Source organism: Onychostoma macrolepis, chromosome 13 (assembly GCF_012432095.1).
Source record: "Onychostoma macrolepis isolate SWU-2019 chromosome 13, ASM1243209v1, whole genome shotgun sequence".
In the NCBI taxonomy this organism is placed as follows: domain Eukaryota; kingdom Metazoa; phylum Chordata; class Actinopteri; order Cypriniformes; family Cyprinidae; genus Onychostoma; species Onychostoma macrolepis.
In genome coordinates this window covers 29,055,276-29,078,950 of record NC_081167.1, presented here as the reverse complement: position 1 = coordinate 29,078,950, position 23,675 = coordinate 29,055,276, and the positions used below count along the sequence as shown (strand labels likewise).

Below are 23,675 nucleotides of genomic sequence, written 5' to 3'. Positions count from 1 at the left end.
TACCGAATTATATAGTATCACTATTATTATTACAATAAGAAGAATAACAAAATTAATTATTAGCTGTAGTATAACTAATAATTATTATTTGTGCTATTAGTATTATTCTTAGTATTATAAATAATATATTTATTATTATTGCTAGTAAGTAGTATTTTATATATATATATATATATATATATATATATATATATATATATATATATATATATATATATATATATATATATATATATATACACACATATCATTATTAATATTATTTATAATAACAATAGTATTATAATGTTTTAATTATTAGTATAATAATAATGTATTATTATTAGTGGTAGTAGTAATAATATAAATTATTATTCTAATAATTATATTTTTCTTTAGAATTGCATTGTTCGTACTATTATAAATAATATGTTATCATTTAATATTTTTATTACTATTATTATGTATTATAATTATATTATTATTATTAATAATAATAATTTTATTATTATTTATAAAACATCAACAGTATTAATGATATTTATCATGATAACAACAACAACAACAACAGTATTATTATTATTTTATTTTATGCATGATTTTAAATTCATAAAACACAGATTTAATTACAATTTAAATATAGTAAATTCTTGCCAATGTGCCTTGTTGCCAATGCTATACCTGAAAAAGAAATAATTATACAGTGTGCATGTTCCTTTTTTTTTTTTTTTTTTTTTTACGTATTTGTAGTAAAAATCATTCAGTTCTGCAGCAGAATTTGACAATGATGACACTTTCTCATGTCTGCCATTATAAACCGAGTAACATTACCCATGACTTCTTTCATCTACCTCAGAGAGAACGCTGTGGCCGTCTAACTCCTGCTGAACTCCACAATGCCAAACGCACACGCTCTCAGTAACCAGCTCCTCTAGCGTGTTCGGACTGTTTGCAGTTGACAAAGCTGCTAGTGTAGTGCTGCTGTGTTTAACTCCTCGTTTGTGTAACGCAGTAGTTATGCTGTCTACGTTTGTGTTTAACCCCTGTGTTCCTCTCCGAGTTGCATGAGGTTAGGTTTGGTGTAACCAGAAGCCCCTGCATTTCTCGTAGCAAACACTAATATTGCTCCCAGAGTAATCGGGGTGCAGCACGATGGGCTGGAGGAATACTAACCCCACCTGTTGATTGCAGAGACACACTTTCACTCATGTTTGTCGGTTCTGTTCTGATGCAGAGCATTAAAGCAGCCGGAAGCTCTCCGAGAGGCAGTGTGAACGGGGATGGAATCGCTTCTCCTCAGGCAAGTAATAGTTAATGTGCTTTAATGTGTTTCACATTCATGAAATGTTAAAAGTGGACCAACGACCTGTTCACGTTGCATCTGAAGTGGCTAAATGACATGCATTTCAGATGATTTGAAGCACCAAAACTAAGTGTGTGATCCAGATTTTTTTGTTGGCATACTTGGCAGCAAAGAATCCTTAAAAGGATCAGTTTTCACAAAAATGTAAAGCAGCACAACTGTTTTCAAGAACTGTTTCTTGAACGGCAAATCAGAATATTAGAATGATTTCTGAAGGATCATGTGACACTGAAGACTGGAGTAATGATGCTGAAAATTAAGCTTTGCTTCACAGGAATAAATTATATTTTAAAATGTATTCAAATAGAAAACAGTTATTTTAAATATTTTTAAATAAAATATTTCACAATATTACTGTTTTTAATGTATTTTTTTTAATTAAATAAATGTAGCCTTGCTGAGCAGAAGAGACTTCCTTCAAAAATATAAAAAACTGAACAAAATTAATTTTGCACATGACTGTATGTGTCAGACAGACATTGCGTCTTCCTTTTGTATTGTTTTAATGACAATTAAACACATTTCCCCTCAAAATAAGTTCTCATTATTGTATACAGTGTAAAAGTACTGTAGCATAAATCTGCATAAATCAGTCAATGAAAAAAATTAGGTGTGTATAAATACCAATTTACAGTTAGCATATATAATGTAAGTTATATATAAATAAAAATGATAAAATTATGAAATAAAATATTATTTAGCTAATAATAATTACTCTTTTACTATTAGTTTTAATCTTAGTATTACAAATAATTAATTTTATTAGTAAAATTAAATAACATTATTATTATTATTTATAATAATTATACAAATAACAATAATAATAATACGATTAATTAGTATTATATAATATTTTTAGTATTATAATAGTAATAATAACAACAACAACAATCATTATTTTTAGTAGAAGTAGTAGTAGTGTAACTAATAGTAATTGTTTTTAGTATTAGTATTATTCTTAGAATTATAAAGATTTTTTTTTTTTTTTTGCTGTCATTTTTGGAGTAATAGGCTTGATCACAGTTTGAATCTTTGACCTCAAACAGAATCTTCTCTATTTTTTTCTCTATTTTTCATCTAATCATCATTATTTAAAATGCTTGTGTACTCATCATTGTCCTCCAGAAAGAGGAGTTTCAGTCTCTGGCCCAGAAGCTGCAGCAGAAGGTTTCTTCCGTGGAGTCTTTGCTCCGGGGTTCGGCCCGCGGTGAAGGGCTCTTCCGCTCCGGCTCCCGGGACAGTCTGATCAGAAGCTCCTCCAGAGAATCGCTCACTCTCATCGGAGAGAATGAAGCCCAGTCGTCGCCGGCGTTCGACCCTCCGTCGGACATCGAGAGCGAGGCAGAGGATTCGCCCGGCAGCGCGGAGAGTCTGTCCAAAGAGCAGCTCTTAAACCACCTGCACCGGGTCGAGAGAAGCCTCGGCAATTACAGGGGGAAGTACTCAGAGGTGAGCGCTTTTAAATGGTCATTTTGGGTGATCTGATCGCTCATGGTCAGTCAGACTGTTTGATGATTTGAGATCAAATCTAGTTTAGATTTTCTAGTGATTTTGTAGGTGAGGGTCTCAGATTACATGTACTACTTCTGCGAGAAGTCAAACACAAAAGCGCACGGTGCTTGTTATATGTAGGTTGTCACTATGGAAGATTATAAGGTAGTTGTAACACTTTGTTTCACAGTTCTGACTTTTTTCCTGGGATTTCCTTGAGAAAAAATATCAGAAGTATGAGATATTATCTCACAATTATAAAAACAATGTAAAATTTGCAATTACCTTTAATAATAAAACAGTAATTGCAATTTAAAATCTCACAATTTGGACTTTTCTTCTTGCAATTGTGAATTTTTAGCTTGCAATTCTGAGAAAAAAGCCCAGATGGTGGGAAATGAACTCCACATTTCCCAATTTTGCCTTTAAAAAAAAAAATTCTAACTCGCAATTGCAGAAACAAGGTAAAAGGTAATTGCGACTTTATATCTCACAAATCAAAATTCTAAGTTTATATGTCACAATTATATCTGGCAATTTTGATTATACATCAAATTTTGAAGAAAATAAATTCTGAATTGTGACATATAACCTCAGAATAGTGAGGAAAAAAAGCCAGAATTGAGAGATAAAAAGTCACATTTACCTTTTAAAATTTTTTATTCTGCGGCAGAAATAAGCTTCCACTGGTTACATCAGATACTGTTTACAATACAAATTTAATTTTAACTGAATATGCTGGAGTTTGTTTTTGGATGAGTGAGGAGAATTTTTCTTGAAACCCTCCCAAACAACATGTGCTGATGTAGGCACTGTTTGACAATTTTTTTAAGGTTTTCTGGCCCCGAGACTCAGCTATTTTCTACAATTCTCCAGCTGTGGTTCTTGGAGAGTCTTTAGCCACTCAAACTCTCCTTCTCACCGTGCATTAGGACGATATAGACACACGTCCTCTTCCAGGCAGATTCATAACATTTTATGTTGATTGGAAATTCTTAATTATTGCCCTGATGGTGGAAATGGGAATTTTCACTGCTCAAGCTCTTTTCTTAAAGCCACTTCACTAATTTGTGAAGCTCAGTTATCTTTTGCTGCACATCAGAAGTATATTCTTTGTTTTTTCTCATTGTGATGGATGATTAAGGGAATTTGGGCTTTGTTTTCCCTCCTATTTATATTTCTGTGAAACAGAAAGCCGTGGCTGGATAATTTCATGTTCATAATCACCCTGGAGTGCTCAAAATTGTGAATATGAATGGGAATATACTTTAGAGATATTTTACTCATAAGAATTTCTAGGGGTGCCAATAATTGTCCAACGTGCATTTGAGAAAAAAACATTAAAATGGGAGGAAATATCATTATGTAAAGTCTTATTGTCCAATGAAAGTTTTTTTTTTTTTTTTTTTATAAATAAAAGATCAAAAGGATTAACAAGGCAGATTAATTTTCACAGCCTTATTTGATCATGTTTACCAAGGGTGCTGATTCCCTAAATGCTTACTTGAGATGAAAACTGCAGTCTTTGTTGTCCATTAGTATTTTAACCAGTGGCCTCAGATTTCTATCCCAGAAATATTGCAAATGCTCATTAGGGATTTGAACAAACAGTTTTCGCAGACATTTGTTTGACACAGTTTGTGAATCTAAAAAATGCCCAAATAATGGCTGATTAATTGGACTTGTAGCAAGCCACTGAATCTAAAGTTCTCCCATTCCTGATGCATAAAGTTAAATGCAAATTAAAGCACATACTGGAAAGTTTTACTGAATATAAAAGATTTATGAGATGTAATAAGTGTTTTACTTTTCCCTTTGGCTCATTTGTAATCGCTGCGTTTCCTCTGCGAGATAATGGCGGAGTAATAAATCAATAAACTTTGCCGCATGAACATGCGTTACATTTGGTTAAGCCCTCATTAAGAGATTATTTGAACAAGTCTGTTTTGTTCAAGAAGAGCTCAGGCCTCCAGTACTGACTGTGCATATTAATCATGACACAGTTCTGACAGTATGTGGATTAGTTTAGCCCTGATCCAGTCACCTGATCAGACCATCTCAGGAAGTAGTGAGGCTTGCTTAATGCCAGATTGCCATTGCTGTGTGTAATCGTTGGTGTGTCCCAGACAACATTGAAGGACTTCAGGTTTGTAACATGAAATGATTTTGGGAAAACACATATTGTATGACTGCCCAGGATATAATGGAACAGCTTTTTTATTCCTTACATCACATTATATAAAATGAGACCTGCTCTTATATGAAAGTGTTGTTATTGTTAACCAACACTAAAGCTATTAAAAATTATTTTTGGTAATTGATAGATAGCTGAAATAAAATTAAATAAATTGAAAATTTGAAGAAAAAAAAATCTTTGAAAAGCTTAAACTTAAAAAACGTAAACAAAAATTTAAATTGAAGTAACTTGAAGTACTAAAACCATCCATCCATCCTAAAATTACTGAAATTAAAATGGAAATAAAAATGAAAGCTTTATAGAAATAAAAATGACGAAGCATAACAAAATTATATTTAAGCTAATGTGCTAAAATCATCCATCAATCCATCCATCCATTACTAAATTGAATTTGAAATTTTAAAAAATTGCATTGCATTTGACCATTGTAATTATTTTTTTTTTCAGTAGTTTTTTTATTTACATTTCCTTAAAAATGTGTACATTTCATGGAGTATATTGCCCACCACTGGAAAGAGAGATTGTCCTCCTGGTATCAACACCTGACCTTCAACTAGTTGAGTCATACACAATGCATCGACTAGTGGCAGAAAAAATCCACTAGTCAATAATGTAGATTGTACACTTCTGATCAGACGTGATCGCTGATTTGGGAACGGGACAGTTTGATTTGTGAAAGGAGTTGATGTTACTAGGCTGATGTTTTCTCTCTCTTTCCTCTCACTCTCAGTTGGTTACAGCTTACCGAACCGTACTCCGGGATAAAGAGAAAACGCAGGTAATTTCATATTCAGTCGATGCAGCAGAATAATGTTTTTCCTTTAATGAGTTGCTGTATTTGCTCTGCTGTGAGGTTTGGCGCTGATATCAGTCTGTCATTCATCTCTGTCTGTGTGTCTCTAAGGCCATCCTCAGCCAGAGTCAAGATAAAGCCCTGAGAAGAATAGGGGAGCTCAGGGAGGTTTGTCTGGCACACACATTAATTCTTCATCACAGGCTTTGCCGTCAATGCTTTTCTACGCTGATATCTCTATTACTGCTCGCTTCACACTGTGTACCTAAAGGCAGCATGAAACGGCATTCACAATGCAGCTAACGTCTTTCAGAGACAGTTTAGGATTTTCTCTCTCTGCTTTTGATTGATTGTGAGAGGATTGTGCACAATACAGGTGCTGGTCATATAATTAGAATATCATCAAAAAGTTGATTTATTTCACTAATTCCATTCAAAAAGTGAAACTTGTATATTATATTCATTCATTACACAGACTGATATATTTCAAATGTTTATTTCTTTTAATTTTGATGATTAGAGCTTACAGCTCATGAAAGTCAAAAATCAGTATCTCAAAATATTAGAATATTTACATTTGAGTTTGAATAAATGACCATCCCTACAGTATAAATTCTGGGTATCTCTTGTTCTTTGAAACCACAATAATGGGGAAGACTGCTGACTTGGCAATGATCCAGAAGACGAACATTGACACCCTCCACAACGAGGGTAAGTCACAGAAGGTCATTACTGAAAGGTGTGGCTGTTTACAGAGTGCTGTATCAAAGCATATTAAATGCAAAGTTGACTGGAAGGAAGAATTTGGGTAGGAAAAGGTGCACAAGCAACAGGGATGACCGCAAGCTTGAGAATACAGTCAAGCAAAGCTGATTCAAACACTTGTGAGAGCTTCACAAGGAGAGAACTGAAGCTGGAGTCAGTGCATCAAGAGTCACCACGCTTAGACGTCTTCAGGAAAAGGGCTACCAAGCCACTTCTGAACCAGAGACAACGTCAGAAGCATCTTAACTGGGCTGTGGAGAAAAAGAACTGGACTGTTGCTCAGTGGTCCAAAGTCCTCTTTTCAGATGAAAGTAAATTTTACATTTCATTTGGAAATCAAGGTCCCAGAGTCTGAAGGAAGAGTGGAGAGGCACAGAATCCATGTTGCTTGAAGTCCAGTGTGAAGTTTCCACAGTCTGTGATGATTTGGGCTGCCATGTCATCTGCTGGTGTTGGTCCACTGTGTTTTCTGATGTCCACAGTCAACGCAGCCATCTACCAGGAAATTTTAGAGCACTTCATGCTTCCTTCTGTTGACCAGCTTTATGGAGATGCTGATTTCATTTTCCAGCAGGACTTGGCACCTGCCCACACTGCCAAAGGTACCAAAAGCTGGTTCAATGACCATAGTGTTACTGTGCTTGATTGGCCAGCAAACTCGCCTGACCTGAACCCCATAGAGAATCTGTGGGGTATTGTCAAGAGGAAGATGAGAGACACCAGACCCAACAATGCAGATGAGCTGAAGGCCACTATCAGAGCAACCTGGGCTCTCATAACACCTGAGCAGTGCCACAGACTGATCGACTCCATGCCACGCCGCATTGCTGCAGTAATTCAGGCAAAGGAGCCCCAACTAAGTATTGAGTGCTGTACATGCTCATACTTTTCATTTTCATACTTTTCAGTTGGCCAAGATTTCTAAAAATCCTTTCTTTGTATTGGTCTTAAGTAATATTCTAATATTTTGAGATACTGATTTTTGACTTTCATGAGCTGTAAGCTCTAATCATCAAAATTAAAAGAAATAAACATTTGAAATATATCAGTCTGTGTGTAATGAATTAATATAATATATAAGTTTCACTTTTTGAATGGAATTAGTGAAATAAATCAACTTTTTGATGATATTCTAATTATATGACCAGCACCTGTATATGAATTAAATAAAATTAAATGTGACAATCAGTTTTTGTTTTTATATTATCATTTAATAATACATGCATGAATAAATTAAATAATAAAAATAATAACAAAAAAATCTAAAATATTTATGGATTTAATGTGCATTTTTATCAGGCTCCTTTGTGTAGGTTCAGTAATTTTACTCTAATGGCAATGTATAGGTGCTTTTCTATGCAATTAAAGTGAAATAACTGAACATAAATATAGGAGCCTGATAAAAATGCTCATTTTGGAAGAGAATTTCAGACGGCACTTAGAGGCTTTTGCATCTGAACTCTTCATATGTAGATATGCATTTTTTCAAATTCTTTCTAATTGTTATTTTTATGTCATATTTTAGATTTATACATGATATAATATATAATTTATATATATGCATTTCTTAAAATACTTTCGAATTATTTCTATAACATGTTACATCATTTTTAGATTTTATTATTAGTATATAGTTTTATATTTTTTCAATCTTGAGCTATTGAGCCTCATATGTTCTCCTCAGGAGCTTCAGATGGACCAGCAGGCCAAGAAACACCTGCAGGAGGAGTTTGACGCTGCTCTCGAGGAGAAGGACCAGATGATCACTGTGCTTCAGACGCAAGTATGTTTTCTGTGTGTGTTTATCTTGCATTGTGCATTTCCTAGCTATCCGAGGTGATACTGAAGCTGTTTGTCTTCAGGTGTCTCTCTTGAAGAAACGTCTGCAGGCGTCTGGAGGTGTGCTTTCATCAGAGGTCGAGCCCTCTCAGTCCACAGATACGGTCGATGCAAACACTGACATTCAGAGCCCCTCGAAAGATGACGGCTCGACGCTTAACACAGGTGTGTGCAGGTTTCCAAGTGCACAGAACATTTTTCTACACTAAAGTCATCTTTAACCTGTTTGTGTATTGTGTGCGTGGTCAGCAGAGGGCAGCGGAGAGCTGGGCAGCGCGGTGGACCTTGAGGCGCTTCAGAAGCGAATCAAAAGGCAAGAGAGTCTCCTGCAGAGATGTAAAGAAATGATTCGATCCAGTAAAGAGCGCAGCGCTCAGCTGACCAGCGAGAACGAGGTTTTACAGCAGCAGCTGCAGGAGAGACTGCAAGAGCTTGAGAAAATGAAGGTACAGAAACATTAAATAAGACAAAACATGAAGAACATCTAGTTTTTGCTTAGCTGGGTTATTTAGGGATTTTTAGTTGGTGTATATCTGTATCTTAGTAGTTAAAGACCTGGGGCCTGTACCATGATGGTAGATGAACAAATTCAGAGTTATAGGATTAGTTTTGAGTTGACAAAACCAAACCACTCCAATCTGGTTTTGTTGGCACCGTGAAGCTGATCATCAACTTTCTCTGTCAACTCAGGCTTGATCCTGATTTAATGGAGTGCGTGCACATTAATGTGTGACATAAGTGGCGAACAGCCAATCACAACACAGAGCAAGTGTGATTCACTTACTGATTCAAAACTGAAACGTACCTGACTAGCCAGCTAAACCGGCTTCATGGTACAGGCCCCTGGAATGGCAACTGAAAGGTTACAGGTTCAAACCCAGCATGAGGTGATTATTGAGTTTCACCAAATAATATGAAATAACCAAACATTTTATTTTATTCATTTTTATTTTTAATTGTATATTATTTTATTTTTAATTTAAATTTTTTGTCATTTTATATTTTATTCATACTGTTTGTTGTAGTTGATTTAATATTCTTTTGTATTTTTATTTTTTATGTCATTCATACGTTGTTATTTTTTTTTACATTTTGTGATTTTTTTATTTTATTTTATTTTAATCATACATGGTTTATTTTTATATTATATTTATTGAGTTTTATTTTATTTTATTTTATTTTATTTATTTATTTTATAAATACATTTTACTTTATTTTATTGATGCAGAGTTTATTATTTTATTGTTTTATATTAATTTTTATTTTTATGTCATTCATACGTTGTTATTTTTTTACATTTTGTGATTTTTTATTTTATTTTTAATTCATGTAATTTAATTTTCATTATTTTATTCATGCATGGCTTATGTTATTTATATTATTCATTATTATTATTTGTATTTATTTATATATATATATATTTGTGTGTATATATATATATATATATATATATATATATATATATATATATATATATATATATATATATATATATATATATATGTGTGTTAGTTTATTTTCTTTTATTTTATTTTATTTTATTTTATTCATACATGATTTATTTTCTGTTGTATTTATTTATTTTATACTTGCATGGTTTATTTTATTTTTTATTTATGTTGTTCATGCATGTTTATTGTTAAATTTAATGGTTTATTCATGCATGGTTTCTTTTATTAACTTGTGTTATTTATTTTTTTTATTAAGTAATGTGGTGTTTTATTTCATGAATTAATGGTAATGGAGCGTATTTGGGGATGTGTGTGTGTTTGTGAGGTAGCGGGCGGAGGGCTGAGAGTGTGTTTCCTGTGGATGTGATGTGTTTGTGCTGTGTGTGGGAACAGCGTTCAGCGGGAGTGTGAGAGCAGAGGTTAACATTAACCTCTCCCTGCCTCAAACAGCGTACGGACACACATTACAGCCCCCCCCGATCCCACCGTCACACTCGCTGACACTAAAACACACCAGCTGAAGTGCAACTCAGTGATTTACTCTGCTTTTACTTTGTGAAATGACCCCTAAATCATTTCAGATTCATGTGAAACACTGAAGCACTGCATTAAATTAAACTAGAAGAAAAAAACTAGATAGTGCACTGGAAAGTGCCATTCATGTCCCAAGTACATAGTTGTGCACCAAAGTTTAATTTTAAGCTCTAGAAGTAATAATAATTATTTCCTGTGCAAACACTACAGATTATTACAAAAATTTAAAATTTAAAAAATAAAATATATAATGTATAATTAAATATATAAATAAAAAATTAGATAAAACAATATCTGTGCTTTTATTTTTGCTTATTCTATACCATTTAAGTTTATTTGAATAATATCTGTATGATATGCATTATATCGATATATAAATTAAATTAATTAAAAATAAAATAAAAAGTTTTTTCAATAATAATATGTAATAAACAAATACATTTTTCATTTGTAAAAAAATATTTGGGCTTTTTTTTTTTTTTTTTTTTGGTTGAGTGTCAATTTTGCACTCTGTGATCAAAAAATACATTTATTTACATTCATTCATTTAGCGGACACTTTTATCCATTTTTTTGGGGTTGTGAGTGTCAAACTCTCCAGTTCAAGGAAACCAGCAGGAAACGGGAAGTAAAAGAGTGGCGTTCTGCTCTAGAGGCGACGCGCCACAACCGCTGGCTGCTGTCCTGGGCTGTAATTGAGGTTTGATTGTCGGTCTGGTGCGAGGACTCCACGGGCTGCTGTGATGTGGATGTGGCCTGCTTTGTGTGCGTGTGTGTTTATCTGTGGCGGGAGACATCGATAATTATTCACAGCTCCTTGGTTGCTGTCTTAACATAAGCGCTTGGTCATGAAAGATATGCTATAGTAATCTGGAAGATCAGTACTAAGGCATTTAACAGTTGCAAAGCCTTGCATTACAGTGTTTTTGGCATGTTCTTGCGTGTATCGCAACAGAAATATGATAAAAGGCCCTACTTAAGATAGTTTATATGCTTAACCGTTCGAATTTTGTGTAGCCAGACTTATTGGATGTGCAAAGTGTTTTTGATATTCAGTCAAACCTTTTTTCCACATTTTGTTTCAGGTCAGTACATTTCCAGCTGGCCGTTTCCTAGCATCTCACTTGTCTAGACCAGCTGGCTCTGGGGTCTTTATGATAGATGCTCAATAAGTGTTGATTATTATTCTGAGAGTAATGTATTAAGATCAATCATTGCACTCTCACCGTCTGTCATCTGTGTTTACCAGGAACTCCACACTACAGAGAAGACGAAGCTGATCACGCAGCTGGGAGACGCCAAGAACCTCATCGAGCAGCTGGAGCAGGACAAGGTGAGAGAGAAACAGGACACGCTTGGTTTTACTCCTCAGAAGGGTTCAGCTATGTTGTGCGTCTGCCACGGGACGGTTTGTGAGCCAGCATGAGTAGAAGTACAAATACAAATTCCCTGGCCTTCTAAAAGAAAGACAAAGATGAATTATCCCGGAAAGGCTTTTTAAAATGATCGGAAAACATATTTCCTGTGGGTCGCTCACTTTGACATGTTTGCGTATAAAAGTAAGACTGGAGATAATGTCTTGCTTATTATTTTAGGAGGGTGGTCAAGCAGGGTCCAAATTGAACTTTTCTCTGCCAATGGAGGGTGAACTGACCAGTTAAAATATTTTTATAGGCCATGAAATTGTATATTTTATTATTTAAAACGTATGTGTGTATATATATATATATATATATATATATATATATATATATATATATATATATATATATATATATATATATATTTTAAATATTATTTATTTATATATGGATAGAAATAAATATATTTCATTATTTTTATAATAATAATAACAATAAAGCGTGTAATTGAAAATAATAATAAAATGTAAGTACATGAAATAAATGTATAAAATAACATGCGTAATGTATAATTTTATTATACAAGTAAATTATTTAATAACAATCATTTGAAATAATATATATTTATATATTTTATATATTTTCATTATTTTTAATATTATTATTTTGTATATTATTTTTATTATTAAAAGTTATGTATATATGTGTGTATTACACACACACACACACACACACACACACACACACATATATATATATATATATATTTATCTGTAATTGATTGTTATTATATAATATTATGTGTATTATTATTGAAATAATTATAATGAAATATTTAATATATTTAAATATATATTTTTTTTTTCAATTGTACCAAATATTATTATTGAAATATATTAATTGTTGAAAAATGAAATTTATATTTTTATATATAAAATGCATAAATGTAATTTTTCAATAATAATATGTAACACATTCAATAACAATATATACTATAACATACAATCCATTGAAACAATATATATTTATATTTTTTACTTATTTTAATTCGTCTTGGTTGAATATTGATTTTGCAGGCTATGATCAAAAAATAGACTTTGAGATGTCATCTGAGCTAGATTCATGTGAAATATGGAGAGCTATCTGTCTGCTACTGAGTTTTGATCAAATCAGTCATGTTGTGTTTAGCCTTTGACCTTCACCCTGCAGGATAGAGATCATTGCCACTTGGGTCATTGTATGGAATGTGAAAAAGAGCAAATGAACGTCAGAAACAATTAGAGGTGCGTCCTCAAACTGAACACAGAACCTCTGTACGGGGCAGGAACCACATTTGTGCTAGAGACTATTTGGACATAATCAATAGTGGATTTCGGAAAATGAAAAAGTAACAGCAATACTGTGCATTTGCGGTTTCGTTTTTCAGGGGCTTTTCAAAATCAACATCCCTACTGAAGTCATATGAGCTTTGCATGAGGATCAGACCAAAATATGATCACACTGACGGAAAATCTGGGATGAATGCATTGAATTTTTGGGTGAACTACCCCTTTAATGCTCACCTATGGCATTATTTTGAAGGGAATGGTCATTGCTGAAACCAAGCGTCAGATGCACGAGACTTTGGAGATGAAGGAAGAGGAGATCGCTCAGCTGCGCTCCAGACTCCAGCAGACCCTCGCTCAGAAAGACGAGCTGCAGGAGCAGAAAGAGAAATCAGAGAAAGCAGGTGAGTGAGACTTCCCCTCTCTCTGTTTTCCGCTCTTGTGTCTGCTTGACCTAAATGCACTTTATGTGACTCTTTCCCAGCATTTGAAGAGCTGGAGCGAGCTCTAGGTGTGGCCCAGCGGGCAGAGGAGGCGCGCCGTCAGCTGCAGGTGAACATGGAGGAGCAGGTGAAGCAGGTGGAGAAGGCCAGCGAGGACGAGAGGAGAAGCTTGCAACAGGAGCTGACCAGGGTCAAACAGGAAGTGGTCACCATTATGAAGGTGCGTATGAAAAGCTAAATTTGGACTGTTTGTGCCACAGAAAACTATAAAAAGACCTTTTCCATGTTAATAAAACATCTTTTGCTGTGTCATGCATATTTCATTTGTTTTTACAGATGTAACTTCTCAACATCAGTATTTTTTGAGAGCTACATCCTGTCACACATTGGATGGCTTTGCGGAGATGCTTTAATTTAGACACTAGGATTAAGAATATTCAATCTTTTTGTTTTGCATTTTGATATGCTGCTTTTGCATTTTCTCTGTCCCCATTTGTACTTGACCTGTTGAAAGTTATTTTGCCTGGAAAAGCCATCAATCCGCTCACAGTGTCACATTCATCCTGAGATTTGTCTGGATGAGCGGTTAAACGTTCATGACTGCACAGTTCCCATGAAACCTGTGTGTTTTTATGGATCTGCACACCTTTAGTCTCTTCCTTTGTGTATTGGAGTATGATTCATTAACTAAAGGGCAGTAGTAAATCAAAATTGACCAAATTGATGCCACATTTACAGCCCACCATTCTGCGTGCATGTATCTGAGCTAGAGCTTTATTTTTGACAAAGAAATTCAGTTCTGTTTCATTCATCAGGTCTCATAATCCTTGCCATAACAAAGACGCATGAAGTATGTCTCTGTTTCCCTTGCCAATAATTCATAGAAGAGTGACATTTTGAGTCAGCTGATTATTTCGCCAAAGCATGATGCTTTGGGGAATAGTTAACTGAGATATTTCCAATTTTTATGGTGAAACTTTGGAGCTTGTCCATGAGAAAATGTTAAAAATACTTTGAATGCAAATTAATGCAATGTGAGATTAACACTTTTTTAGTAAAATATTGAGTTCTGTTGTCATTTATCATTGTTTTTTTGTTTTTTTCCATAACTTGGTTTCATATGACAAAATTTCACAAAATGGTCTACTCTAGATGGACTGGAAAGAGAGTTTTGCGTTGTGAACATTAGAGTGTTAGTATTTTAAAATGTCCATCAAACCTGGAAAATGTTAATATTTTGCCACGATTTCTTTCTTTTCAGAAATCCTCAGAGGACAGGATAGCAGAAATGGAGCGTTTACATTCAGAGGCTATTGCTAACAAAGAACAGGAACTAAGTGCCCAAATCAAACAAGCTGTGGTATGCCCTAGTTTTCATTTCTGTTGTAACTTATGATTAGTTAATGCAAATATTAGCTATTTGGATGTAGGTGTTTCCTAAGCTATTTGCACCATTACTCTTTATTTACCTCAGGAGCAGTGTCGTGAGGAATTGTTGCAGTCGGCACAGGAAAGAGAACAGCAGGCGTCTCTCGCTCTGGAGGAGGCCGAGCTGCAGAAAGCTGCAATTCAGTCTGAGGGGGAGAACAAAGCCAAGGAACTACAACTAGAGTTGGAGTCGGCCAGAACGGTGAGTTTATCTGCCTCCTTATCTGAGGATAGATCAGCAGGATATCTTTAAAGTTGTTGAATAGCCAAATGAACCCATAGATTTGAAGCCAGCATGAATGAGAATGTGTATGAAAGCAATGCCATATCTTAACACTGTACATTTTTAAAATTGTCTTTTTTTTTTTTCTTTTTACAGAGAATTCAAGAAATTGAGAGTTGTCTAGGTAGCTCGGAGAAGGATTCTGCCAAGTCGGATGAAGTCTCTGCGCAACTGGAAGAGCACAGAAAGAAACATGAGGCTGCAATAGCTGCTCTAGAAGAAGCACATAAGCAAGAGCTACAAAAGACAAAGACAGAGCAGATAACAGCCCTCAATCAGCAGCATGATGCTGCTTTGGAGGAGCTTGTGCAGAAACACAAAGCAGAAATTGAATCTATACTGAAAGACAAGGAAGAACAGTTCCATTCTCATGTGGAAGACATGAACAAAAAGATGCTTGATAAACTGAGTGACAAACAAACTGAGATTGAGACCCTGTCTTCTGAGCTTAGTGAGGTACTGAATAGTAAACAACAGTTAGAAGAAAGACAGTCCGCTCTGGAGACCACCAGTGAAACCACAAGACAAGAGTATGAGGAAAGACTCAAGGAAGAGCAAGTAAAATACCAGGCTGAGATTGAAGCTGCGAAACAGAATGAACAGTCATTTGCAGGGGTGGAGAAAATGCTGAAAGAAGAGATAAATCAGCTGAAGATTGTGTTGGAGGAGAAGGAAAAAGCACTAGAGGAACATGTGCTTAGAGAAAAGATTTTGCAAGAAGGAGGCGCGCAGTTGGAGGAGCTTCGACTCAGGGAACAGTCAAATAAAGAGGCCCTTGAGGAATCAAGATCTGAGATTAGCACACTTACAGAAGAACTCCAGCAAACCAAGAATCAAGTGAAAGATCTTGAGCAAACCCTTGAGGCAGTGCGTAATGATAGTCGGGAGAAAGAAGTGTGTCTTGAACAAAAGACAAGTGAACTTCAGGAACTTGTGCAGAAGATGGAGCAAGTCAAGAGAGAACTATTGGAAAAAGAAAATTTGCATGCTGCAACCTGCAATACAATGCAAGAGGAGCAAAACCGATCGAGAAAGCAGCTGGATGACCAGAAGAGTTCTCACGAGAAGAAACTTGAGAACATTAGGAAAGACATGGATTGCAAGCTGAAATCCCAGGAAAATAAGATGGAGAAATTAAGGCAGAAACACAAAGAAGCACAGGACAAGTTGAAGAAGCAGCTTCAGGATCAAGAGGAGAATGCCAAAGCAGAGTTATCCAAGAAAGCTCAAGAGATAGAACTGAAAGACCAGCAACTGAAAGAGAAGATCCTTGAGATGGCGCAAGCAAGCTCTGAGGGTGTCAGCACCACCGTGTCTGATTTGGAGGCCAATCATAAAGAGCATTTAGACAAGCTTCAGTTGACTCATAAACAGGAGCAGGAAGATCTTATTCGTCGCTGGCAGGAGAAACTCAACCAGAATGAGGAAGAGTTGCAAGAAAAACATGCTCAGTCTTTGCAAGAGAAAGCCCAAGAGTTGGAGGAGATCTCTCAGCTGCTTTCGGCCAGCAGGGAAGAAAAGGAACAGGTTATGAAAGACATCCAGTACCTCAGGGAGGAGCTTGCCATGAGGGAAACCACTGTGCAAAAACTACAGACAGAGCTCAGGGAGGCTGCAAGCAAGCTGGAAAGTTTATCTGAAGGGGAAGGTTTACTTAAAAGACAAGCCGAAACCATGGAGAAGAATCTGAACCAGGCCTTGAATGAAAGAAACCTTTTGCAGGATGAACTGAGCAAGGCTGAGGAAACTAGTAAGGAGAAATTGCAGAGCATATCTGAAGAGTTGGTAAACACCCAGAAAAAGTTGAATATGCTTGAAACGTCCAAGTGTAAAGAGGGTGAAGAACTCCAGAGGACACTTGAAGAAAAAACTGCTGAACTCCAAAATAAAGAAAAAGAGTTCCAGGCACAATTGTGTGCCATCACAAAGGAACTTGAGCAGTGTTGTCAGGAAGCCCAGGCTAAGTTAGATGGCTTCTCTGTTGACTTGTGTAAGAAAGTTGAGGAACGAGTTGGGGAGTTACAACGCCGGGTCATAGATCATCAGAATAAGGTGACATATCTAAGAAATATTATCACGACGAAGGACAACAGAATTAGCACTTTAGAGAAAGAACTTCAGCAGACTTTGGATGAGAACCATGATCTAAAGAGCTCTCTTGATGAAGTGTCTCTTAAGTTAAGTTCAACTTCAGAGACTCTTAAAGCCTTACAAACCGAAAGGGAGTCTCTGCAAACCGATGCAGATAATAGCTCGCAGGTACTTTCTGAAAAAGACCTTCAAATTCAGCAGCTCCGTGAGGAAAAAGAACGCATATCAAAAAATCTCAAAGCAAATGTTTTGCAACTCAGCAATCTAGATTCTGTCATAAATGATTTGAAGACTCAGTTAGCACGTAGCTTAACTGAGAAAAAACAAGCCATATCTCTGCTGAATCAGCAGCACAATGAGGACAAGGAAAGAGTAACATGCCAAACTGGGGAGACGGTGGGAAGGCTAGAAAAAGAGAAGACCTCGCTTCAAGAGCAGGTAGAATCTCTCAGGAATAAGTTCTCTGAGCTGAAAAAGAAGTTCAGTCAGAGTCACAGCACTGTTAAGTCTCTTCAAGATAAAGTTGCAGACATGGAGAAGCAGATTGTGGAGAAGGACGAACAACTTCAGATGCTCACTGCCAGCATTGACAATCACTCCATTACCAAGTCCGAGATGGATCAGGCTTTTAATGAGAAAGAACAGAGGGTTCATGCCTTGACCTCAGAGCTGGAAAGCTGCTCAAAAAAAGTTTGTGATCTGGAGGAGCAGCTAGAGTTGCGGACAAAAGAGCGAGAACAACTCGCAGCTGATTTGCAGCAGCACCTTGCCATTAGGGAGAACGAAAAGATGGAGTTAATGAAGCAGGTGCAGGAAGCTCAGGACCAAAGCGCTCAAAACGGTGCCCTAATCCAGAAAACTGAGGAAAGACTTCAGTCTTTGAGGAAAGATGTTGAAACAGCCAAGCAGGAACTGGAATCCCAGCGGAATGACTTTGAGAGGGAGAAGGCTGAGATCCTGAGGGCGAATGAAGAGGCTGTGAAGGCAGTCCAAGAAAAGGCATCCGCCGAAACGGCTGGTAAAGTAGCTGAGTTGAAGAAGAAGGCAGAGCAAAAGATTGGCATGATTCGTAAACAGTTGACATCACAAATTGAGGAAAAGGAGCAGGCTATCAAAGACTTGCAGATGCAGCTGGAAGGCATCAAGCAAACCCAGAATGAAAAAGAAGAACGTATAAAGTCTCTAGAGGAAATTGAGAGGACAATGGATGAGGCCACTGCTAAATTAAAGGAAGAGCATGCAAAACATCTACACGAATTGCAGCAGAAAGAAAACGAGGAAAGACAGGCCTCTCTGCAAAACTTAAAAGATCTGTATGAAGAGAAGCTTGCTGCTCTTCATAAAGACATTTCTGCAAAAGAGGAGCAATCTGCTACTGCTGCTATAGAAACGTCTTCAAGACTTGGAGAGCTTGAGACCAAACTCTCAGAATCTAATGAGCAGATTGCAAACTACCAAACCGAGGTAAGTCGCCTTAAAGCAGACCTGCTTGAACAGACAACTCGAGTGCAGGAGCTTCAGCAGACATGCTTGGATCTTCAAGAACAGATTAAGGAGAAACAGATTGATGAAGTTGAGAAGGAACATGTTTCTGTGCAAATGTCCAGCAGTAGATTAGGAATGGAGCCTGCAATGTTAGTGGCCAAGGAAAACATGGACACTATCAGGAACCAAGATGATTGGACAAGTCAAAAGGACTTGTTGGTGAAGGAATATGAGGAGAAACTCCAAGATTTGCAGCAGAGGTTACAAGAGAAAGAAAATGAGCTAAAAGCACAACAGAGTTCACCTCAAGGAAACGGGGAGCCTGCTAATGAGTGCCTAATCAACAATACAAGCACCTCAGAGAATGATCTTCAGAGAAAGCTGGTAGAGGCTGAGAACGAGAAGCAGAAGCTCCACAAAGATTACACCAGACTACAAAAAGACCTTCGGTCTCTAAGGAAAGAGCATGAGAAGGAGCTGGAATTCCTGAAAAAGGAAATGGCTGAGGAAACCGAGACGAAGCTGAAGTAAGATTTATGTGACAATTTTAGATGCAGTTTGTGTATAAGGATGCATATATTATGCTACAATAGTGTTATCGGGGTTCATATGGTTGATCATTTTTTCAGGCTTGAAATGGAAGATATGGAAATGAAACACAATTCTGGTCTTAAGCAGTTAATGAGGGAGTTTAATACTCAGATGGCCCTGAAAGAAAAGGAACTGGAAGGTTCAGTGAAGGAAACCATTGGTAAGAAGAACTTGTAACTTATTTCTAAGAGTATTTCTAACTATTTTCAGGCTCTACTTGGGGTATACCGGTAGAAATTTGTCATTCAGTAGAAGTTTTGAACGATCGTCTCTATCGTGGTTACACGCTTAAATGACATTGCTGTGCTACGTGGTCACGAAAGCATCAAAATGCCCGTCTTTGCAAGTATCCTGGTAAACACAGTAATTTAAGTCTTAAGTGAAAGCAAACAGCTGAAAAAGGAAACACGTGTTATAGCTGTCTAATATTCCTTCTGTCTGTCATTCATGTTAATCAAACAACAAAAAAGAGAAAATCTCTCACTGCTCTTTTTGTAACTTTAATAAGAAGAAATATTTAATTTACACAGTAAAGAATGTGCAGTGTTTTTATACATTTGTTTACTTTATACAATGTATGTTGCATTGCTTTTGTTCTAGTATAGTTTTTTGGTCCTATTGCTTGTAATTAGTTTCTTATTCTTATTTAATTGCTGACTGTTTACTTGTCATCAGTGAGCTTTTTTTTTTTCATATTTTTTTTTTTTTGTGATATTGACACTGATGACAAGAATTCTGAAATTTCTATGTTATCAAAAAAGTTATGATAAAGATCTTATTTAAAGCAAAAATAACTATATCATGATATATATCTTTACCGTGAAATAAAATACTCATATTGTGATATAAGATTTTGGTCGCCCCTAGGCTCTATAGTTCAAATGTACTGTTTATTGCTCATGCATGGTAGTTTTGTTTTCTGGACACTACTATGATGGCTATAATGTAGTAACATATGTAGTAACGATGCAGTGCAATTGTTTATGTTAGGTCATTTAAATATTTAAATGGATAGGCCATTAGAATATTTAAAGGAATAGCTCATCCAAAAGAGAAAAATTGGCAGCATTGGTCCACATTTATTGATTGATTGATTGATTGATTGATTGATTGATTTTTGCATTAAAGGAGTATTGTGAACGTTCTGCCTTGGCATTTTTTGTGTTCCATGGAAGAAAGCAATTCATATTGCTTTTGGAGCAATGTGAGGACGTAAAAGGTGGAATTTTCACATTGGAATGAAGTACCCCTTTGAGTAAAACAAAAATATTGTTAAAAAATACTGAATAAAATAAAGTACAGAAGTCTTGGAAAGCACTGTGCACATGAACGAGCTGTGTTTTCATAGTTGTTCACATTTGCTGATTTACTGGCCTCAGGACATATGAAATTTGAAATTCATGATTGGTTTACCATGTGCTTTCAATCCTGCCATGTAATGCATCCAGTCTGGAAATGAGTGGTTTACACTCAGAGATGGTAACATGGTGACCTTCATGTCTTCTTACTGTACTTTCCTGTTTATTATTTCCACACAGAGAAAGCTCAGGATGTTGAAGCTGAGCTTATAACTAGCCATCGAGAAGAAGTCAGTCAACTTCAGAAAACAATCGCTCAGAAGGAAGAAGACCTAAACAGAACGGTTCAGCGTTACGAACAGGTCCTTCAGGTACAGCAAAATAATGTGAAACTGTATCTTTTGTATGTAATTGTGAGTTAATGACCAGCAGATGTATTATATGTTCAACTTTATTGAAAGACACAGGAAGAATTTTGTGAGGAGTTTATTGCTTTTGCTAAATTCCCCCCACATAAAGTCAGTAAGTTCAGGTTTCAGCTAATAGTTTGTGTATCATCAGGAAACACTTACCTCAGTCAACTAGCACCTCAGACTCCCTAGAGCTGTAAGGAATGATGCAGACCTTATGCTGCTTACATCCATCCTGACAGAGAAGTATGCTAACTGTTTGTGATAGGATTATTTCCGTGTCTTATAGATCTAATTGTTTACCCATGCATTTTAAGATCTAAGTTTGGGATCTGAAAATGAATACAGTATGGCAGCACTGTAAAATGATTGGGACAGAAATGGCACATTTGCTCAGAGTTTGGTCTTCCTGTAGAGTCGTGAGGTGGAGATGGGCGACCGCGTGTGGGAGGTGCAGAAGGAGTTAGAGGAGCTACAGCAGAGGAGTCTCAGCGGCCCTCAGGTACAGTCACAGTTTACACACCATGTCCTGCTGGGAGCTGTTTATTTTTGTATTTTGTATGGATATGCATTAAAATTAGAGTTGTCATTTTTATTTAAATGTTAATTTTATGCAAATGTAATTCTTAAAAAATAATGCAATTAAACATGCAATCCAATTAAAAAATTGTTTTTTTTTTATTTATATATATTATATGTTGTGGTATTTTAGAGTATATCTGTTAATTAATCATATATAATTTGTTTAAAACTGACAGCCATAATTAAAATAAGTTATCTTAATTCTTTAAAAAATAATGCAATAAAAAATGCCCTCCGAATAAATATATATATATATAATTTAAAGTAAATTTATTTTAAATAATATAATAGATAAGCAGAGGAATATTTCAAGATAAAACTGAAAGCCAAAATTAAAGTAATAAATCTTAAGATGTTTTTTCTCTATCTTTGCCATTAGCTTGCAACGTTAGTGTTAGCTCAAGTTATATTTCATGTTTGTTGAGCTTCAATAATAAATCTAACATACAAAGTGTAGTTTCCCATCTAAACTTGATTTATAAAAAAATTATAGCTCTCCCACAAAAGTAAGTAAATGATAGCAAAATCTTCATATTGTCAGACACCTGTCCTGCTGCTCTTATTCTGAGCTGAAATCTTTATTTTTTTTAGCATGAATTACTTTGTAGTGTTCCTCATTTGTAAGATAAAAGTATCTGGTTAATTAATGAATATAAATGTAAATCACAGAATCAAAATGTTGAAATGTCAAATCAGGTGGATGTGTTACCAGTGATAAATTTAACCTGGACAAGTCTTACAAGGTACTGTCGTAGTCTTTAGTCACATAATAGACTTAATTTTCAGACTCTAAGTTGCAGTATAATAGTCTCAATCCAGAATAGGCCAAAGGAATGAATTTCCTGAAAAGGCTTGGAATGCGTCCCTGAGAAAGGGGCCTTAAACAGACAGTCTCTGTTCTCAATTAACCCCTCAGAGAGCATCCTGAGCTGTTAGATTTATGCCGTGGTGCCGCTCTCAGGCGAGCACTGCATGCTTGGAAAGAGGCAAAAAGTTGAGCCTTGTTCAGGATAAAGTGGTCCTCATGTGTGTTCGGTGCGGTTACCTCTGGAGCCCATGCTGCATTTTTGCAGTCTGATGTCACAAGTCTGTGGGCAGACGCAACTCAGGAAAAAATGTTTGTATGTTAAAATTTGCATAATAATGCAGATTCTGTTTTGTGTTTCAGGGTCTTGAAGAGTTAAAGGTAGGTTTTATTTCCTTCTATTTTTCTGATTAATTCCCATAGACAGTCTAACTGAGTAATGAATGCTCAATATTAAGATTTTTTTCAGTAAGAAATTCATACTTTTATTCAGGAATGATGCATTAAATTGATCAAAAGTAACTGTAAAGAGATTTATAATGTTACAGAAGATTTATATTTCAAATAAATGCTGTGCTATTATTCATCGAAGAATCCTGAAATCTATCACAGTTTCCATAAAAATATGAAGCAGCACAACTGTTTTCAACATTGATGATAATAAGAAATGTTTTTTGAGTGTCAAATCAGCATATTAGAATGATTTCTGAAAGATCGTGTAACATTGAAAACTGGAGTAATGATTCTGAAAATTCAGCTCTGCATCACAAAAATAAATTACGTTTTAAAATAGTAAATAATTATTTAAAATAAAAAAAAAAATAAAAAAAATAACAGTTTTACTGTTTCTACCGTATTTGCAGCCTTAATAAGCATAGGAGACTAACCCAAAGTTATGAACTGTTTTGTTCCTCAAGATGTTGCTTTTACATTCCACTTATTTATATTTTTGACCTCTGATCTTTTTCTCTTTGTCCAATCAGGTTCAGCTTGCAGAAAAGACGACCATCTTGAGTGAGGCCAGGCTAAAAGAGCAGGAATACCACGACAGGGTAAGTGAAGAGAAGTGCTAACAGAAAGACAGAGAGTTTAGCTTGTTGGGTGTCTGAACCACTAAACGGGTAGCTAGCTATAAACATTGTTGACAGTTTAACTTCAACTT

The 23,675-nt window shown here is 35.6% G+C and overlaps 1 protein-coding gene across 7 annotated transcripts in view; it reads left to right on the top strand.

The window, feature by feature from the left end:
- Positions 1–23,675, top strand: part of golga4 (golgin A4) — a 39,256-nt gene that overhangs the window by 7,318 nt on the left and 8,263 nt on the right. For 4 of the 7 annotated variants that reach the window (XM_058795662.1, XM_058795659.1, XM_058795661.1 and 1 more), the window contains 18 exons: positions 1,214–1,279; positions 2,468–2,791; positions 5,761–5,808; positions 5,935–5,991; positions 8,273–8,371; positions 8,451–8,592; positions 8,677–8,873; positions 11,661–11,744; positions 13,354–13,501; positions 13,582–13,760; positions 14,802–14,900; positions 15,015–15,170; positions 15,348–19,354; positions 19,457–19,578; positions 20,957–21,087; positions 21,542–21,628; positions 22,877–22,894; positions 23,497–23,565. In XM_058795662.1, the coding sequence (XP_058651645.1) occupies positions 1,214–1,279; positions 2,468–2,791; positions 5,761–5,808; positions 5,935–5,991; positions 8,273–8,371; positions 8,451–8,592; positions 8,677–8,873; positions 11,661–11,744; positions 13,354–13,501; positions 13,582–13,760; positions 14,802–14,900; positions 15,015–15,170; positions 15,348–19,354; positions 19,457–19,578; positions 20,957–21,087; positions 21,542–21,628; positions 22,877–22,894; positions 23,497–23,565 (6,033 nt within the window). Of the gene's footprint in view, positions 1–1,213; positions 1,280–2,467; positions 2,792–5,760; positions 5,809–5,934; positions 5,992–8,272; positions 8,372–8,450; positions 8,593–8,676; positions 8,874–11,660; positions 11,745–13,353; positions 13,502–13,581; positions 13,761–14,801; positions 14,901–15,014; positions 15,171–15,347; positions 19,355–19,456; positions 19,579–20,956; positions 21,088–21,277; positions 21,517–21,541; positions 21,629–22,876; positions 22,895–23,496; positions 23,566–23,675 lie in introns of those variants that run through there. The other 3 variants (XM_058795660.1, XM_058795658.1, XM_058795663.1) reach the window with 2 other exon arrangements.